We start from the raw sequence: 18,232 nt of genomic DNA, 5'->3' as shown, positions 1-18,232 counted from the left end.
CCAGTTGTGGTTCAGAAGTCTTTGCTGAAACCAGGAGACTTTACTAAAATCAAAATCACTGAGGGCGTAGCACAAGATCAGACATTAAGGGAAGCTTCTCGGTGTGGAGGGTGGTAAAGGGCTGGAGCAGATCACTGGGGAGGGACTGCTATCAAGAGAGGCATTGAGAATAGGATAGAAAGCAGGATTCCTTGCTGACTGGGACAGATTAGGTAGAATAGGTCTTTCCTTGGGGTGGGAAGAAGTGCACGGGAGTATTAAGGACTCTCCCAGCCCTGTTTTCTGTGATTCTACATGCTCGTGCTCATTCCCTGCCTTATTTCTTAGCACGACGATGGATTTCTCCTCCCTCAGGTCGTCCCTGGTGAAGCTGTACAAAGGACTCACCTCCCAGTGTACAAGCCAAGAGGTTTCTCCAACACCCAGCGCGACTTCTATCCGGGACAGCGGGATCCACTCTGAAGAGGCAATACAGTCATTCCCACCAGCACCTTCCTCTGGCACGCCAACCCCGTAAGCCCATTATCCTAGCAGGCGGCTTTTAAAGTAGCCTTTTAACAGCATTTTGTGGCTGTTCTGCTTTCTTATATTATTCGACACTAACAAGAGTTCGGCTCCATCTTGGAGCGTCCCTCAACTGGTAGCATTATTAGATGAAACCTTAGCTTCCTTTTCACCAGACTACCCAAACCAATCTTCCTCCCCTCTCAGTCACTCCAGGCTACTGCCTTGGTAGCCTCAGCTGGCACCTCCCCAGTTTCCCCACATTCATCTCAAACTGGGGACCCAATCTGGGTCTGGGTGGGATCTCATCAGCACTGAGCAGAGGTGGGGAAAAAACAGCTCCCCTGACTCCGCTGGCCATGTAGCTCGTAACACAGCCCTGGACAGGGTCCGCATCCGCTGACACAATACTCTTTGCTGGCTTACCTGAACACATGGAGGGCAGGAGCTTTCCAAGTACTCCTGAAAACTCCTGGGGACAGGGTCACCCTGAGAGAATCTCAACCACTTGAAATGAAAATCAGATCACAGGAAAATAAGACACAGTCCCTACATTACAGAAAAAAGCGAAAGGAAAGTGAAAAATCCAGAACAGAGTTGAACAGGAGAGACAAGCAGCAGATGGCTTCTCCTCTCTGTTTCTGTCCATGTTGTGGTGTAGAGTACAAGAGTCAGCCAAACCTACTGGACAAGCAGTCCTGTCCCCGCAAGTTTGATCCTGCTAACCCAGCCAAGCATTTATTTATTTATATCAGCGGGAACTGTGTTACTCTCCTCCAAGACATGAAAACACTTTGGGGTTATAAAACCAAGAGAACAGGGTGGGGCAGAAGGGGGATGTCTCTGTCATCCTTCAGTATTCCACTTCCTTTTGTTTTGTGTGTGTGTATGTGCGTTTGTTTGTTTCTTATTTTTAAGGCATTTGATGCCCCAGATGAAGAAACCCCAGCCAACTGTCATGGAGAACATCCAGGCTGTAAAGCCCCCTGACTGGGAAATGGAGAGTAGAAAACATGAGAGGCCAGAGAATATCCTTGCATCCTCTCAGCTCACGGAGCAAGAACTCAAGGCTCTGACAGCTCCCTTACAATCCATCCCTGAAATGGAGTATGAAGCACCACCTGCCGACGCTGTGGGAAACACGGAGAGAGCCATCAGGACCTCTGTGGAGCTGCTGCAGGATGCAAGGAACTTTGCACCAAGCTACGAAGAGTTTGACTACCCTGGAGAGGTGTTCACCCTCCCAGGCCCCTATGAAGATGATGCCTTCCAAAACCTCGCTCTCTTTGAGAATTGCTCCCCAGCCTCCTCCGAGTCCAGCTTAGACATTTGTTTCCTTAGGCCTGTTAACTTCACGTCAGAACCAGAGAGGACAGATCATGCCTTACAGCCGTTGCCTAAGAGCTGTACCCCCGTCAGCAGCAGTACTTACAAGCGCGAGATGTTCCACAGCAAAGGCAAGCAGCTGAGCAGGTCTCTGAAGGAGCTGCCGAGGAGCGCCGAGGGTGTGAGCTCCAGACTCTACAGCACACGGAGCAGCAGTGGGAGCCGGCTGCAGCAGAAGCAGGAGAGGAATGTCCAGCCTCACATGATCTCAGCCTCATCCCGAAGCTCCCAAAGGAGCTACTTCCCCCCACAGAGAGGAGCGGGTGAAAAACAGAGCTTTTTGGAAGTAAGGAGGATTAAATAGGAGGAGAAAAAAAAAAAAAAGGCACTTGGTGGTGCAGAAGCAGCAACAGCAGCAGGAGAAAGATCTCAGATACAGTTAGGGCAGAACTTGCCAAACTAGCTTCCAAATCCACACATTCAAAGCCCTCATCTGCATGTACATGCCCAAGGGAGGGAACAAGACACAGGACAGCTCCTTTTCACACACAACTACCCCAGGGCCAAACACGGGCATGAGGCACACAGCTGGCTGAGTGACAGATAGAGCACCCTTGGGATGAGCTAGCCTCTCAAGCATCTCTAGCTGTCACTGAGCTTCCCCCACGAGCAAAAGTTCTACCTGATCAGGGTCATTAAGTGTGAGCAAACCCATTTGAAATGAGTGCTATAGGGTGGCACCCAGTTAAAAAGGTACCTTTTTACCTGCTATGAGGAGGTGCTGAGTTAAGAAAACCAAGGGATTTAGCATCAGATTCTCAGCTGGCTCTGCTGAACTCAGCCCATTTACACTAACAAGGATCTGGTCCATGGGTTTTGTTTCACCTGTGTTTGTTGCGTGGATCATGGAGTCATGCTAAAGTCTGTGGAAAAAAGGACAGAGCCCAGCAACAGTGTCCCCCTCCCTCAGACAACCACTGGCATGGCAGGCAGCACTCCGGTCTTTCAGGGATGCTAGATCTTGCAGTAACAATGTCTCTCTAGTTTGCAGTGCCTGCTCAGCATCAGCTTTGGGCTGCCACAGACAGGGGAGAAGGCCCTTAATGAATATCCAGGCCCTACACCCTCCACGCTTCCTTGGGAAGAGGCCAAGGGTGCTGTGAAGAGCTTAGCTAGCTTCTTCAGTGCCGCCTGGAGAAACACCCTCCTGATGAAAGGAGGCAAGCTGCAGGTGAGGCTGTAAATGCAGATGAGGATGGGAGGAAAGCTCTAAGCCTGACTGAAAAGGCATCAGGAAAACCTCAGAAGAGAGAAAAAGTGAGTGAATAAGCCCAAGTGAGTGAAGAAGGTGGTGAAACAGGGGAGATGAGGCAGAGAGAGAAGAGGCATAGGGACAGAGCCCATCCAGAAACAAGAGCCTGTGAGCTGTCTGGCAGTCACCTGCACAGAGCTACAGCCCACAGCAGGGTGTAGGTGGGGAGCTAGTCCAAAACTGCAGGCCATGCTCTCCCTCACAGAGCAATAGAGACCGCTGTAGTAGTTGTGGGCAGAACTGGAGAAAAAGAGGCTTGTCCCTGGAGCCATTCTGAGGGGAACTCAGCACTCTCCTGCAAGTGGAAGAGATCTTTTAGTGGCACATTTACCACAAAGTATGTGTGCTACCAAAGCTCCCTGCCCCACAGATACACAATCAGGGAGCAACAGAGCCAACAGAAGCACCTCTCCCACCACAGCAGCTCAGGAAGCCTCCCTGTCCTAGGGTAAAGAGAGCTCACAAGCAAGGAGGGGGTGGGAAGGAGCTGCTCCTTCAACTCTCCACGCTGGCTCGCTCCCTTGTTGGCAATAAAAAGGGGCCAGTAAGACCCCCTAACTGAAAATCTTAACAAAGGCGGCTCCAGTTCCCTTTAACAGCGTTTCTTTCTCCACAACTCTGCCAATGCCTCACCTTCACAGAGCCAGCAACAAGCTCTCTGCAGAGGTACCGCTGAGGCCCGAGCGGTGTGTTGTCTCCCAGCCCTGCCAGCACCTCCTCACCCACCAGGCCCCTCCTAGCACAGAGAGAGAGAAAGAAAAGGGGACAAGGATGTGAGGTTGCAAACACTGGTTAAATTGTCTTTTCCCTTTTAGGAGCTCCATGCAGAAGACAACACCAGGTTCTGCCAGAAGGATGACAATGAGCAAACATCCTTCAGCGACCACAACCCGCGGCACGAGCCCAAGGGGGGTTTCCGGAGCTCCTTCCGCAAGCTCTTCAAAAAGAAATAAGCAGCCCCAAAAAAACATGCAGGCCACAGCCTAAGCGCAGCAGTGCTTCCCCAGGTCCCTGAGGGTGGAGACAGACAGCGAGGCCCCGAGATGTCCCCCGACTAACACAGTAGGCGGAGGGGTGGGGGAGAGGAGACTGTCACAACTGCCTCACAAACGCGTTCTGCTCTTCCTAGCACAGGGGAGGGCCAGGCTATGGGTTGGAGCAGAGCTCAGGCAGCAGGTCCAGAAAGCACAGGAACTTGCTAGCTTTTACCCCTGCCTGACTTAACTTTCCTCAGTTTTGGAAAGCTTGAGCCAAATCCCATTATCTTCTCCTCCCCCTCATCCCTCAACACTGCTTGATTTGCCACACATCTTCGCTCTTCCAAATACAAGCCAGGCCTAATTTGGGCTCACCCGCAACAAAGGGATTGCCTTTGCAGCCTTGGCATCCTGGCCTGAAGTCTGAAATTCCCCTCTTTCCTCCGCTTTCCAAAGAAAAACCACCATCAAAGATGTCTTCCAGGAGGCCAGCTCACGCTACCCAGTTGGTTTGAGAAGGACTAACAAGCAACAGCTGAAGCACCTGGGCTTTGTACTGCTTCATCAGCATCACCCCTTTTTTTTTGGACTTGCATCACTCCCTGAAATCCTCCTCCACCTTTTAATCAATGCACCGTTGTTTTTGAATTGCCTCCTCCTGTATGAATCTCCACTCTTGCTGGAGACCGATGACCAGGGCCTGCCACAAGAGACAAAGACTCTCCTCCATTCTACACCTATGGTGGATTGATGCTGACACTGCAGCAGTCAGCCAGCTCCCCATATGCAATACATCTTAAATACTCTTTGCTAACTCTCTTTTGACCTGGCACCACCTTACAAGCCCAAGCACATGAAGCACCCTGCTGTGGAGTAGTTCTTCTATAAACAATTGAGGCATTAGGGCAGGAAAGCCAATGGTGCCCCAAGTTCAAAGTTAGAGCATTCCTTCACGCACAAGGATACGCTTCTCCCCACAAAGTGGTACACATGCCCTCCCCACATCTCAACATGACAAACCCTTGGCAGCACCGTTCTTTGTAGAAAACTACAGATTTTGTCTTTTTAGACGATATGGAGAAAAACAAAGCCCTCTGGTGCATTATCCATGCCACACCCCAACAGCTCGTTGGTACAGGACTGTGACATTAGCTTAAGTTGGGACATGAGGAGGGCAGTTTGAAGAGGAAACGTGGTTTTACCACCCTCTTTTGGCAGGGTTGTGACACTGGTCTATCGTAAAGGACAGTTTCACCTGAAAAGATTGTGAACTATCTGCATGGGGCCTCTGGGGAGTAGGGGTGCAAGGCTGTGAGATTAGGGGCTTGGGACTAACACCACCTCAGGGTGACTGAATCTGGTGCCGAGAAGAGCACCCACCGTGCTGTATGGCTCTCCAGGCAGCGGCGATGGTACAGGGAGGGCAGGGAAGAGGTGTCCTTGCCGCAGCGGCCCACCCCCTGAGGCAGACCCAGGGCCTACAGCTCTCCCATAGTGCCAAATGAAAGCATGTGCCATCTGCTTTTCCTCCTCTGTTGGGGAGGAAGGGGTGGGTAGGAAAAGGGTTATTCACACCTAAAACAAACAAAACCCGTTATTTATCACAGTCAAAGTTTTTCCAACATTTCAAGAAAGCGACCAAACTAAAACTTCAGAGATGAAAATGTCACAGATGATGCCTGCCCCATGGATTTTACTAGACCCAAAATAGCTGCCAAAAATCCACCTCTCCTCCTTTTGAGGTGAGGGCGGGGGAATATATCCTTTCTTTCTTTGTTTTGCATCTTTTGGAAACTATTCTGGGAAGATTTATTATTTATAGTTTTTAATGACAGAAAGAATTCCATCTCTCCATTCCTCACATTCTCATTAAATTACAAATTCTCTGGCCCTTCCCAACCAGAGCTGCTCCACACTGAACAGCCACTGCATCACCAACACACCCCTAGAACTTCACAGCTCTCAGTCAGACAGTGCATAGCCCAGAAAGAAATACATAGTAAGAGTCAAGTATTTGTAACTGAGCCATTAGCAAAGCCTGCTTGTTCTGCAGAGAAATCAGCCATGGGCAGACCTACTTGTTTGTCCATGGACCCAGAGTTTTATCAATATGGGTGAGTTTCCTTCCCCACATCATCCCTATCCTGTCATGCTGAATTTACTTGCTGAGAATTATATTATTTGGATTTTGAATTTTAGTCCACTGTAATGCACTGATGCTGTCAAGGGCTCTGAGTCTTGTGTCTTCGGGTATCATACATAACAAGATCTCTGTCCTTCACAGAACAAACTTGCTCCTCACACTTGCCAGACAGATGCCAGGGTAGAAACAGCACAACAAGAAAAAGCTACGTGCTAACATCTCCTGGGTGAGGAAATCCTTCTAGAGTGGCAGACCTTTGCTTGTAAAATGCACATGGATTTTAGCTTCTGTTTTAGTGATTTAAGGCATGGTCAGAACTGATGGTTATTATTTCTCTCTGATCCTGTATGAGTTCTTACTTCCAGGCCTATATTTATCATTTGAGATATCCTGAGTATTTCCTTGTACCTGCTCAGAACTTGCAAAATGTAAATAAAACAAATGAAAACTGCTCAGCACCACAACAGAAACACAGCCTCTTGCAGGATCTGACCCAACTTCACCTTTAGTATGTGTATGTACCCTGGAATATTTTTCTTCCTGTGCCAAATAAATGTTGCTTTTAAATAATGCTGCTGTCTCTTTTACACTGAATCAGACATAAGACTGCATGCATTAAAAGAAGGAATGTGTTTCCTAAGGCCCTTTTGGAGGCGACATCATTGACAAAACCCTGTTCCCCTGAGCACACAGACTCACGTAAGAAGACTGTTTCCACACACCTTATTTCTAGGCTCCAAACCAGAACTCAGCTAAAAAGTTCTTGCTCTCTCTAGACTTCTGGTCAAGATCTGCTCCTGCTGCTGGTGCAGCTCAGTGGGACATTTCTTCAGTGCCACTCTCCATCTCCTCCTGCTGCCACTGCTACAGACGTAAGCCTTCACAAAAAAACCCACAAGCCTAATCCACTGACATACCCAACACTGTAATCTCAACTATCCAACTCTGCAAGAGATCTTAGTGCATTCCTGTATGAATAACAAATATGTCACGTATCAATTCAATCAAGAATAATTTTTAATGATTCCCTCTTTAATCAAGGGGGGCAACCTCAGCCCTGGTGCTTTTGCCTTCCCGTGTCACATAGCACCTGCAAGCATGAGTAACATCCCTACTACTGCTCCCTGCAGCCTTGCATCCCTTGGGACAGCAGTCTCAAAGATAAGAATACACCAGCTGAGCTTGACATCAACAGCAGAAATACAGTTTGACTCCTGTGCACACCTGCTGGGGTGTTTCTTCATCAATTCCCCTTCAAACACGTGGATGCAGAACATGCCTACCAGCTGCTGGGAACAGCCAACGCCTGAGACAGCCCCCGAGCAGACATGCTCTCATCGTGGCTGTGACTGTCCTAGATCACCTCTCCACAGCTTTACTCCCTGCTTAAGGCAGCCACCTTAAATTCTCCCCAGATTGCGATTAATTGTGATTAACTTTGACTGTCAGAGCTAGCCCAAGTTTATCCTCTCACCACTACATTCCTCTGAGACAACATAACTGAGGCTAAGTTTATAACAACTTGGGCACTTTCTCCTACTTTCTTTCCCAGAGTTGCAATGTATCACGGCTTCCTCTACATGTTCTTCAAGTACTTTCACCTCAGTACAGGTTATGCAAATATTCCTTGGTAAAGGCAGGAACACTGCAAGATGTTCCAAGGAATCCAGTTCTTTTTTCCAGACACCACACAAGGTATTTTGGGCCCTTTGCTCATGCCTGAACAGGAGAGGAGCTGGGGCATTTGTAGCACCGTCTTTGGCCGCTGTTAGGGTTTGGAGGGGGTTGGAAGGTGGATTAGATGGAGGAAGCTGCCATGAATATAAAGCAGTTTCTACTTGCAAGTGGTTTTCATTTACTGACTCCGCTCTTTGAAAGCATGTTTTGTACGTTGCCAGATACAAGCTATTAAACATACCATCCCTTTATTTAGTATGATCTTATTCAACAAGGAGACAAGACACAGGCTCTTAGATGAAACCAACTAGCTAAAAAAGTCACTCAGCAAAACTGAAGCAACAACATTTACTCACTGACTGCAGATCCTGCGATGCAGTAAGTTGTAACAGAAAGCTGCAGAGCAGGAGTTACACCTACAGAAAATAATCCTATGGCAGAGAACACAACTAGAAGATGCTGTCATTATCAGGAAGCCATGTTGTGACCCATACTGCACACACACCTTGCTTTCTACTCCATCCAGAGTACCTTCTGAGCAGAGGATGCTGTATGTTAGCATTTTACTACCCTAAACAAAACCTACATTTCTAGCAGATTCACAGGTGTCCTTAATGTCAAAATACACGGTATTAAGCTTAAGGCAGCCAGTCTCAGACTACCAAGACTTTCAGCATATCTTAAATATTCAGTGTACACTTCTGGGATACGTAAGGCTTTTTTATTATTATTTTTAGAACATATCTTTTAATGCCAAAACGTAACAACCACTATGAAATTTTCGCTTAAATGCATTCTGAATACCACTGCAGACACAGCATAAAAAGGTCATCCTACAGACAGACAGGTACACAGGTCATCAGATGTGCCAAAGGAAGTTTACTACTTCTCTTTTTCTGGACTGACACAGCTTTTAGCATTTAGTCATTTTGGCAAGTAACTGTGCCATTAAACAAAGGCAAAAGTACATGTATACTTGAACAGACTTGTCGGAACCTAAAATTAGTTCTTCTCACAACCAAAAAAAGGCTCATTCCACCGTAACTTGAATGAATGTGTCCAAAACAATGCCGATAACATGCACCCCGATCATCTACCTTCCTCTAACCTTGTAAATATTACAGATGTTCTTTTCATAAAAGGCACATTTGGCAGCTACTGAAGTTATCATGCATCTGGGACATTTTTCCCCCTTTCCAACTTTTCAATCATCTGCTACATGATTTCACATTTGCGTGCCAGGAAGTCAAAAGTGACTTTCTCTTTCCTTTGTTTGCCCTATAATGCTGCAGCAGTTGACAACTCAATTCACTGTTTTTTCTTAAAGGCAAAGGGGAAATTCACTCACAGTTGACAGAAAAATGCACTTAAAGGTGTTGTTTTAGTTTTAAAGGAAAAAGGCATGGAATTTACAAACTAAGTTAAAAGCAGTTTTGGCTTCACAACTATATTGGGCCACATACTTCTCTCCTTAACGAATATGAGCTTAAAAGGTTCCAGCCCACGCATCACCTGCGTTTTAAAGCTATAACTCAACAACTAAGAAGGGTATTTCACACCAGGGGGCACCTATAAGACTTTTCAAACTTTTTAATATCATCTTAGAACAGCCTTTTTGACTAAGCTCCTACTTGCTGTCTGGAAAGACATTAGCATCCAGGAGAAAGTCAAGGAAGGATTTTTATATCCTGCAGCTAAATGCACTGCTCATGGCAGCAAAACATTAAGAAATGTTTTAACTTTCTTGTAATTTTGTAACAGAAATATTCACGAATGCGGGTTTTTTTCTAGTTGAGCTTAAATTGCAGTAATACTAAAAATACCAGTAACAGACACTGCCTTAGTAAAATGCCATACTAGCAACTGGACAATAGCCACAAAGAAGTGAACTGACGTTAATTATAACACGCTGGCTTCTCGACACAGACTGCTGAGATGCAAATTTGTGCAAGCATATCTTCAGGTTGAAAAAAGCTTCCATGTATATAACAAAACCCTCTCCCAGAAGTACAATAATCTACTGACCTCAGTAGTGGTAACTCCAGTGACACCACTGCATTTGAATCAAAACCCAGCTGAACAGAAAGCCTGATTTCAGATATATATTAAAAAATAATTAAACATCCAGCAATTGTCAGTCTAAACCCTGAAGTACTTAAATCCAATGCACTAGCATATATTTATTCTTTCTGAGGCAGACCTCTCCCTCCCTGATTTAAGAGGGGTATATTAGAGAAACAGGTTAGAGATGGTTTCTTGAGAAGGTAGCACTCAAACACTTCCATGGTACGGATCCGTAAGTAGGACAACATTCTCTGCTAGCAGACAGTTACAGAAAACCTTTGCCTGAGGTGCTGAATGTCACGACAGGTACAGGTAGCTTGGGTCACCAGGCAGCAGAGAGTTGACTTCCCATACGGCACACCAAATGGAAGTAAACACACCGAGCTTGCAATACTGGCACTTCCAAAGTCTCAGAGAGCTTCTCTGGGCTAACACACAACCATGGCATTCTCTCTGGAAGAAAATGAACAAACCTAGATGCTGCTGCTCTAGACTACATATGAAGTAGAAACCTTGAGGTGACAAATCGTTAAGTACCACACCTATAAAGTTTTGCTGACCTCTGTAACTGTTCAAGCACTTCATTCTCCTACTGTGCTGACACATTTTGCTGTTGTTTTGGCTGACTTAGAGCCACATATCAGGCACTCTAGAGATATACAGCAACTCACCCAAGCCGGCTGCTAGCCTCCACGCAAGCATGTTTCTTTGTCCAGGAGGCCACCTCATCATCCCAGGCCACACCAGAACATCCAATGTCATTTACCCAGGAGCCAGACAGCATTGTAAAAATTATTTCGTTTTCCATGTGAAAGTATTGTCGCTAATGCAAACATGGTCCAAATAAAAAGTCATTGTAGATTAAATAATCATTAATGCAAATGAAACTGTCATGAGACAAACCAGGGGCTTAGAAGTTGTACTCAAATCTCCTGTCCTAAATGCAACAGTTTTTTTCTCATTCTTTCTTGTTTGCAGCTGAGTCGACACCATGATTTATGCACTGTATGACTGACCTGTTCTGCTGGGCTCCAAAGCACATTTAAGCTAGGTTCTTGCACATTGGCCATTATCACCTGTTGTCCAGGTATCCCACCAATAAAGGAATTTTATCCTCAAGCACAGAGATGCAAGACAGCATTCTGCCCATTTCACAGAGGAAAAGAGAGGCCTATTGACATTCAAGAAACGTGCTGATTAACAGGATCAATGTGAGATCCTCCTCTTCTAGTGGAGGACTTCACCAACTGATCATTCCTTTTGCTTGGTCTGTCTTGACTACAAATTTATCAAGAGGGAGAGATACAGATCAGAAAGTCTAACTTTAAAGAATTTTCCCTGGTAATCCATGGATGAGCCAATAATTTATATGACATTTCCAACATTAACAACATTTTCAACATTCATGTTGCTTACATCTGAAGAACCAATAACCTAAATCACACCTCCTATAGCTTGAGGGTTTTTACCAAGATCCCATTTAAGAACATTCTCCTCTGAAGCCAAGGTTTAGAGATCTTCATTTTTTTCTTCTTTGACCAGAAAAATATTCCAAAGCAAAGTCGTTAAAGACATCAAAGAAAGAACACAACTGACACATTTCAACATTTGACCATGATGAAAACTGCTGTTTTTGTTGACGGAATCAGAACACTTTCTGAAATGTAAAGACCACACAAAAGGATCAAGGTGCATTGCTCAATGGCATTGCAGAAAGCATTAAAAAGGTAATTTCTATCATCATTCTACAACACCATCCCTAATGACACAGTTTTTTAAGATGCATCCTGCTTCCAAAGAAGAAATGTGATAGAATTTTACTTTGACCCATGAGCCACATTAACTGTAGATGAGATACTTCACACTTCACAAACATACCGTAGTGGAGATTATAGAGCTTCTTTTCTTCAAGAACTGGCATGCATTACTGTCAGTATTGTCTAGAATTGAACAGTACATAGGTTTATGGATAATCCATGTCATGATACTTATGCCAGTACATGTTCTGTCATGTGTATTTCAGACACAGAAAGCTTCTGTAAAGATTAATATAAGTTTGAATTTCCCTAGCAAGTGGAATATAAGAGGTCTGAGGAAATTTTGTAATGTGTAATAGTTCACTTTGGGAGTAAGCTAGCTTCTCAAATATTACTAAATTATTACTTTGATACACATGCCAAAACTGACTTCTATTTAGACTCTTACAACTCAAGTACATCGACTGAACTAGGAAAAATATGTACCGCAACGTGTGCTTTATACCCTTCAGTGCTTACCTGAAAAGCTGAGTTGTACATTTGTCCGTGTAATAATTTAACGTATGTCAGCCAAACATATCTGTATCTTTATTTCAATTAAATTAAAAACAATCTGCAAGTATATTTATGCAACATTCACTATATACACATGATTTATGCAACTGCAAGGCAATTCTATGTATGCTGATTAATCTATTGTTAGTAAAACATGACAATAGCTATGGAAGTTGGCCAGTGAGTGCTCCTTTTCACAAGTGACTCTTTTCATGGCATAACTGAAAAAGAATAGCTACTAGCCATGAAATGGATTATCAGTAAACCTTAAAAAGAACATGACATAACCTAGCAGAGATTAACAGTCTTCTAAATGTAGTAGTATATTTACTTCAGATGATAGTGCTGCCTTTTTTTAAAAATTTGCTGTTGTTTCAATGATGTAAGACTTTCATCTGCTCTATCTAAAGAAAGCAATAATCAGACATTATGCTTCCTGGCAAAAATTTATTTTTGAACTGGCACCATAATATTTCAGAAAATAATAATAAAGTACCTCTTTGGTGAAGCCTAGGTACCCCCTACTACTCATTGTAACAACTTGTAAACAGGACCGCAATACAGTGCTATGCCTTAATTCTAACTCGGTTAGGTACCACAGATCTTCCTCACAGTCCTTCTCATAATTTTAGGAAAGTATTTTAAAGCAGGGAGTAAAGCAAAGGAAAATTAAGAAGGATATAAAGTTCCCTGTTTGAGATTTAAAAAAAGTGCATAATGTTTTCATTCCAAAAACTGTGCCACTGTATGGAACTGATGGATACAAGACTGTTTTCCTTCCTGTACTGGGCATTATAGATCATTACACAAACACAGTCTCTGCTCATTGGCCAAAGAAGTCCCTCAAGTCTGTTTTCTGGTACAATCAGTTGTCCAATTATCTTAGAACAATGTCCTGCATACTAAAAGAAGAATAGCAAGTTAACCGGTTTTTCACTAGAATGTCCATTTTTGCAATTCCATTTCTGTACACTGCATTTCCAATCCATTGGAGAGTTTTTAGTGTTTGGCATACACATCCCAACTCCTTGGCACCACCAGGTTCAGTGCATCCATTGCCAGCAACAGACGTAGCACCAGGAAAATGTGACTCCCAGCGCAGGGGACAGTTCAGGAGGAGTGGGCATTCTCCAGCAAGGGCGGTCCGTCTCGATGCATCGATGGGTGTGTGTGCTCCCTTTTGTAAGTTTTTGGAGGAAGCTTTGGGATATGTTGAGAAGTGCTTTGTCGTGGAGGAACAGGTGGTCCAGCAACAGAATGGAGGTCCACATCTTGTTGTATCAAAGGCGGTGATGGAAGATGCCTCCGCACTACATGTGGGGAAGGTGTCTGAGGGGGAGGGGGAGTAAACGGAGAGGGACTGTTTGGGAAAAAGGTGTTACCAAGTTCGCTTTTTCTCCCCAGTGGTGGAGGTTGGAGGTGTAGTGGTGAGCTAGAGAAAACATCTGGAGTTCGCACAGGTTCTCGTGGTGGTAACACAGGAGGGCTTTCAGGGGGGTCAGAGATGCAGGTCCGGTCAGGCACTGAGTACCTTGGTGAATACACTTTAGAGGTTGGTTGCCTAGGAGGGATTGCTGGTGGGCTGTCCAGGTGCGCAGAAGTAATCTGAGGTACGCAAACATTTCATTCAATAAAACTTTAGAGTGGTAGCAAAAAACAAGACCCTGCTGTGAAATGGGAGCAGAGCTCCTGCCCTGCAGATTGCTCTATCCGGTTAAGCAAAAGACACAATAAGCAAGTGCACTATGAAGATGAGGAGTAAGGAAGCAAAAGGGAGTGGCGGTGCCTGAAACAAACATGTTTCTCAGCGTGATACAGACAGAAAAGACAAATGGACCAGATGTGCAGGAGGGGAGAGCACGGGTGTATCAATACATGACTTAACAGCAAGGGATGCAGGGAAGAAAGATGCACTGAGAGGGGAAAAAGGCAAGCCAAAGAATGATCAGAGAAATAGTTTCCATGCTGGTTCCGGATCTGCCTGCTGGGTAGGTCTGGGTATATTCCCCTGCCTCCCCGGTAACAGGCACTTAGGATGGGTAATAGCACCAGATATTTCTCCAAGAAAATGTGGAAAAGGGAGAGGCACATGATGCTGAACAGAGGAAAAAATGAACTACGCGCAGAAGATGGAACTAAGTAGACACGATTACTGAAGGGAATGGTTCCCAAGCTGCAGCCCACAATGACAGTTTCCACCGCCTTATTATGTTTATAATGTTTTCAATTGCATTTTGATAGGAACACAACACATTAAAGCCTGCTGGCTGACAGCAGAGTCACCTGTAGTCTGAAAAGGACATCTTGCTGAAAGGACATGCAGAAGCCCTCTCTAAAGCCAAAGATATACAAAGTAATTTTGAGTGGAATTTTCAAATCTACCCAATTCTCTGAAGCCATCAACCAACTCCCGCTGAAATCACGAGAAATTTGACACTGTCTGCAGCAAAGGCTAGATCGGATCCCAAATGTTAACGGAAAATGCAGCAATGGCTGAAGCAGGCAGACAAGACAGGTAATCAAGGGAAAGCACTGAGCACCACAGCATCAAGGGTACAATATTCCAATGAATCTTTTCAGGGGACTAAGGTATATTCATCGCCTTCCATCATTATTTTTCAGTTCTTTACCCTGACACACACATCCCAAAATGATGCTCCGGGACAATTATTGCAGATGGAAACATCTACCTGAAGCTTCAAGTTCTAGCAGACAAAGTGAGAGCCTCATCACAGTGAATTTGTAGGCAAGACAGGAAGACATTCTTAATCCTAAATTTAGGTCTCATCTGTTAATTCACTGGTTTGGGATCGGGACATAGAAAGGCTGAGCTGTGCAGGCCTGAAATACATGGCTGCTTACTGTTTCACATACAGTTGTTAAAAAATACACATATTATCTTTAAGAGTTCCTTTTCTATCATACCCTTCCCTCTTCTCCCAGAAAAACGCCTGTTTTTCGTCTTACTTACTTTTGATGGGGAGGATTCAGCTGGGGCAGACTCCGGTCTTCTTCGAGGAGGAACTGGAGGGGGAACATGAGCTTCATCTGAATTTTTGGTAAAGTTTATGGATGACACAGAAGCAGATCCTAGTGGGCATAAAAAGAAAAATCCTGATAATGATGAACTTTTGTTCGACACGGTGTATTTCCCTTATCATTGTCAATAAAGATATCATTAAAGGCAGCATGCTTTTACTTTAGTAAATTACTTGTTTGTAAAAAGCAGCATGGAACAAGAAGGTGTTAAATATACAGCTAAACAACCCTCTGTCTTGCACATCCCAACCAAACTGCTTTTCTGAGCTGCAATCATCTGTGGCCACCAGTTCCTGTGCTTTCTTAAGTAATCCTTAAGACCAAAACCCACACCACAAAGTTGTCCTTGTAACACAAAAGCACTAAAACAATACCCTGAACCTGCAGTCAGTGGGTCAATCCAACAATGAAGAAATATCTTCTTATGAAGAAGTATTTGGGAGACCTAGTGAGGACACTCAGAAGTGCCACTGCTCTGCTAAGCAACCTTTGCTTTTTAGCGCATCACTTCACCCCCTTGTGGCAACCAGCTCAACAGGGCACTAACCTTGTATTTCCTTTGACAGCCCTCTCACACGTACAATATGAAGTATTGAAAGCATACCATATAGTACAATCTTCCTTGTATGTTGAAGACAGAAGAAAAATAGGTGCTGATTGGTTCTGATGCATTTATAGCAGGGCAATACTGATTTTAAGACATTCAGGAAAAACATCCGCATACCCTGAAGCCAATTTGCGATAGCAGACAGCAAAATAAGGCACCCGCAGAACATTCATTTCTATTCTTATGGGTCACCATCAAACAGGTACTCACTGAATACATTCAACACACGTATATATATGGCAGCAAATCCCACAGCTGTTTAGGACATACATGAGCAAGAAAGATATACCTCTGCCTTTCTGTTTTGACAGTCTGTCCCAAGAAATGTAATACCCAGCATGTCTAATTCTGTTCAGTTTCTCCCTTTACAGTGAAAACTTATAATAAAAATGGAGTAAAATGCACTCAAAGTTTTTGCCTCTGCAAGGAGACTAAAGTGGCTATAGAGACAGTCAAGACTAAACATGGTTTTACCTGTTTAAGACCACAAAATCTAATACACAGTCTTGGCAGACTATCCATTTTCACCTACTTGCATGAAAAGGACTGGAAGGATCTGAGTCAAACACACTGCAGGCATCTGTTGTACTCGAAGTAGCAGAAGCAGGGGGTGGGGTCAAAGGTGTTCGTGGAGAGTTTGGTGCAGATGCTGTGGTTTCGGTCTCACTCTCTGGGATGCGACTGTAACTAATTTTTCTTGGCTCCTGTTGCAGAGGTGTAGGATGTCTCATGGTACCTGGCCTTGGATTAGATGGGCGAACACCTGGGGACTTGAGAGGATAGTTGTACTTTTTGGGCTGAAATGACAAAACAGAAACAAAGCGTCACACAAAATCAAAACACACCAAACAAAATCAAAATGCCAAATAAATCACCTCTCTCTGAAAGACAAATGTAAGCATTTGGGAGGGGGGGGAGAATACTAACAAATCTTGGTGGAGGCTTGACATTTCGTGGCTCTATCTCTAGGGACTTGTTGAACAGATAATCTGTAAATTCTGTCTCCATGCTGTTTCCCATTGGATTCAGGTTTTCAAAAAATCTCTGAAATAGAAGAAGGTAAAAAAAAATTACATCAGCTAAGCTATTTCTTTGGTGCTTGTTTCTATTGCACAAGTGATCCCAACTGCTCCATAGAAGAGAGAAAACGTTCAAGTCAGAAGCAGCGATAGATTTTAAGTTAGTAAATGCTTGTTGCCAGCCCTCTGATGGACATTCCTAGTGCTATGCTTGGCCTGAAGAAACAACTGTGCTAGTACCATAAATATTTTCTGCAGTGCAAAAAGCAGACCAGGTTAGCTTGAACACCCTCAGAAGTTGTACAGCCCATCTCTACATTGATGCAGGGGAAGACTGCTCTCAGAACACATTCTGTCAAACCCTGAGGAGAAAAAAAATACCAAGAGAAAATCTTGCAGTCTCTTAAGATAAACAGTCCTATGGCTCTTTGAGAATACATAGCTGAAAATACGTTTAAAGAAAAAGGAGAAAGAAAAGCAAGCAGAGGACTGCTTAGGGAGGAACACACAAACCAAGGAGAGCAAGCACACAAGGGGACAAAACTGTGAGCATCATTACCAATACATGAAGTAAATGCAGTGTTATCAGGTAAACCTGAAAACGTAAAGGAAGAAGAACAAGGGAGGAAAAAGACAACTGGGCTCACTACAAGCCAGTGACAAACAAAGGCAACTGAGTGAAGGACAGTGAGAATCTGGCAGTTTCTGTTACTGTTTAACACTGACCAGTAAGATCTATCTACTAACACTCCAACAGCTGAAATTAAAAAAAACAACAAAAAAAAACAAGAACACAAAAACAAAACATCAATCCCCCCACCAAATTGCAAGCATTGAGCTTTCTGCCTTCTCTGACAGACTTGACAGAGATTTTATGGCAAGCCTTCTGCTCATCTCTGATTCAGTCTCTATCAGCTGATGTTATCACGACAGAAGTACCTCAACGTGTGGACACGTGGAAATAATGCCACTTACCCTGATGTCAAATTCTACTCTTAAACAGTATGGCTGGTTCTGGTACTGCTGTATCTCTCCTGTTATTTCAGCTACCTTTCTTCTCTTGCTGAAGTTTATAAGTTCTTTCCCATGTCGCTTTAGAAATTCAGGGTTGCCTTCTTCTGTTTTCAAAATGTTAGTTAAGTAAATTCCTAAGGAGAACACAAAAGAGATTCTAAATATGTAATACAAAACAAGTGGGAAGGCACATGGCTGGAATACAAAGAATTCTTAAAGAACTTAATTTGTGGATTTT

The 18,232-nt window shown here is 44.1% G+C and overlaps 3 protein-coding genes across 5 annotated transcripts in view; 1 reads left to right on the top strand and 2 right to left on the bottom strand.

Annotated features, from left to right (window-relative positions):
* The window catches only part of ARHGEF33 (Rho guanine nucleotide exchange factor 33), a 34,168-nt gene extending 21,132 nt beyond the window's left edge, over positions 1–13,036 (top strand). The window contains exons 14-16 of the mRNA XM_080584590.1: positions 328–513; positions 1,423–2,176; positions 3,958–13,036. Coding sequence (XP_080440716.1) covers positions 328–513; positions 1,423–2,176; positions 3,958–4,095 — 1,078 coding nt within the window. The 3' untranslated portion in view covers positions 4,096–13,036. The remainder of the gene's footprint in view (positions 1–327; positions 514–1,422; positions 2,177–3,957) is intronic.
* DHX57 (DExH-box helicase 57) overlaps positions 1–18,232 on the bottom strand; it is a 68,931-nt gene that overhangs the window by 40,825 nt on the left and 9,874 nt on the right. The window lies entirely within an intron of this gene.
* Positions 12,327–18,232, bottom strand: part of SOS1 (SOS Ras/Rac guanine nucleotide exchange factor 1) — a 49,590-nt gene continuing 43,684 nt past the window's right edge. For both annotated transcript variants that reach the window (XM_080584581.1, XM_080584582.1), the window contains 5 exons: positions 17,956–18,128; positions 16,889–17,005; positions 16,494–16,758; positions 15,287–15,405; positions 12,327–13,920 (listed from right to left, as the gene is read on the bottom strand). In XM_080584581.1, the coding sequence (XP_080440707.1) occupies positions 13,426–13,920; positions 15,287–15,405; positions 16,494–16,758; positions 16,889–17,005; positions 17,956–18,128 (1,169 nt within the window). In that variant the 3' untranslated portion in view covers positions 12,327–13,425. The remainder of the gene's footprint in view (positions 13,921–15,286; positions 15,406–16,493; positions 16,759–16,888; positions 17,006–17,955; positions 18,129–18,232) is intronic.

The sequence above is a fragment of the Anser brachyrhynchus genome (genome assembly GCF_964034855.1).
Source record: "Anser brachyrhynchus genome assembly, chromosome: 3".
In the NCBI taxonomy this organism is placed as follows: Eukaryota; Metazoa; Chordata; class Aves; order Anseriformes; family Anatidae; genus Anser; species Anser brachyrhynchus.
This window is presented reverse-complemented; position numbering and strand designations above follow the sequence as displayed.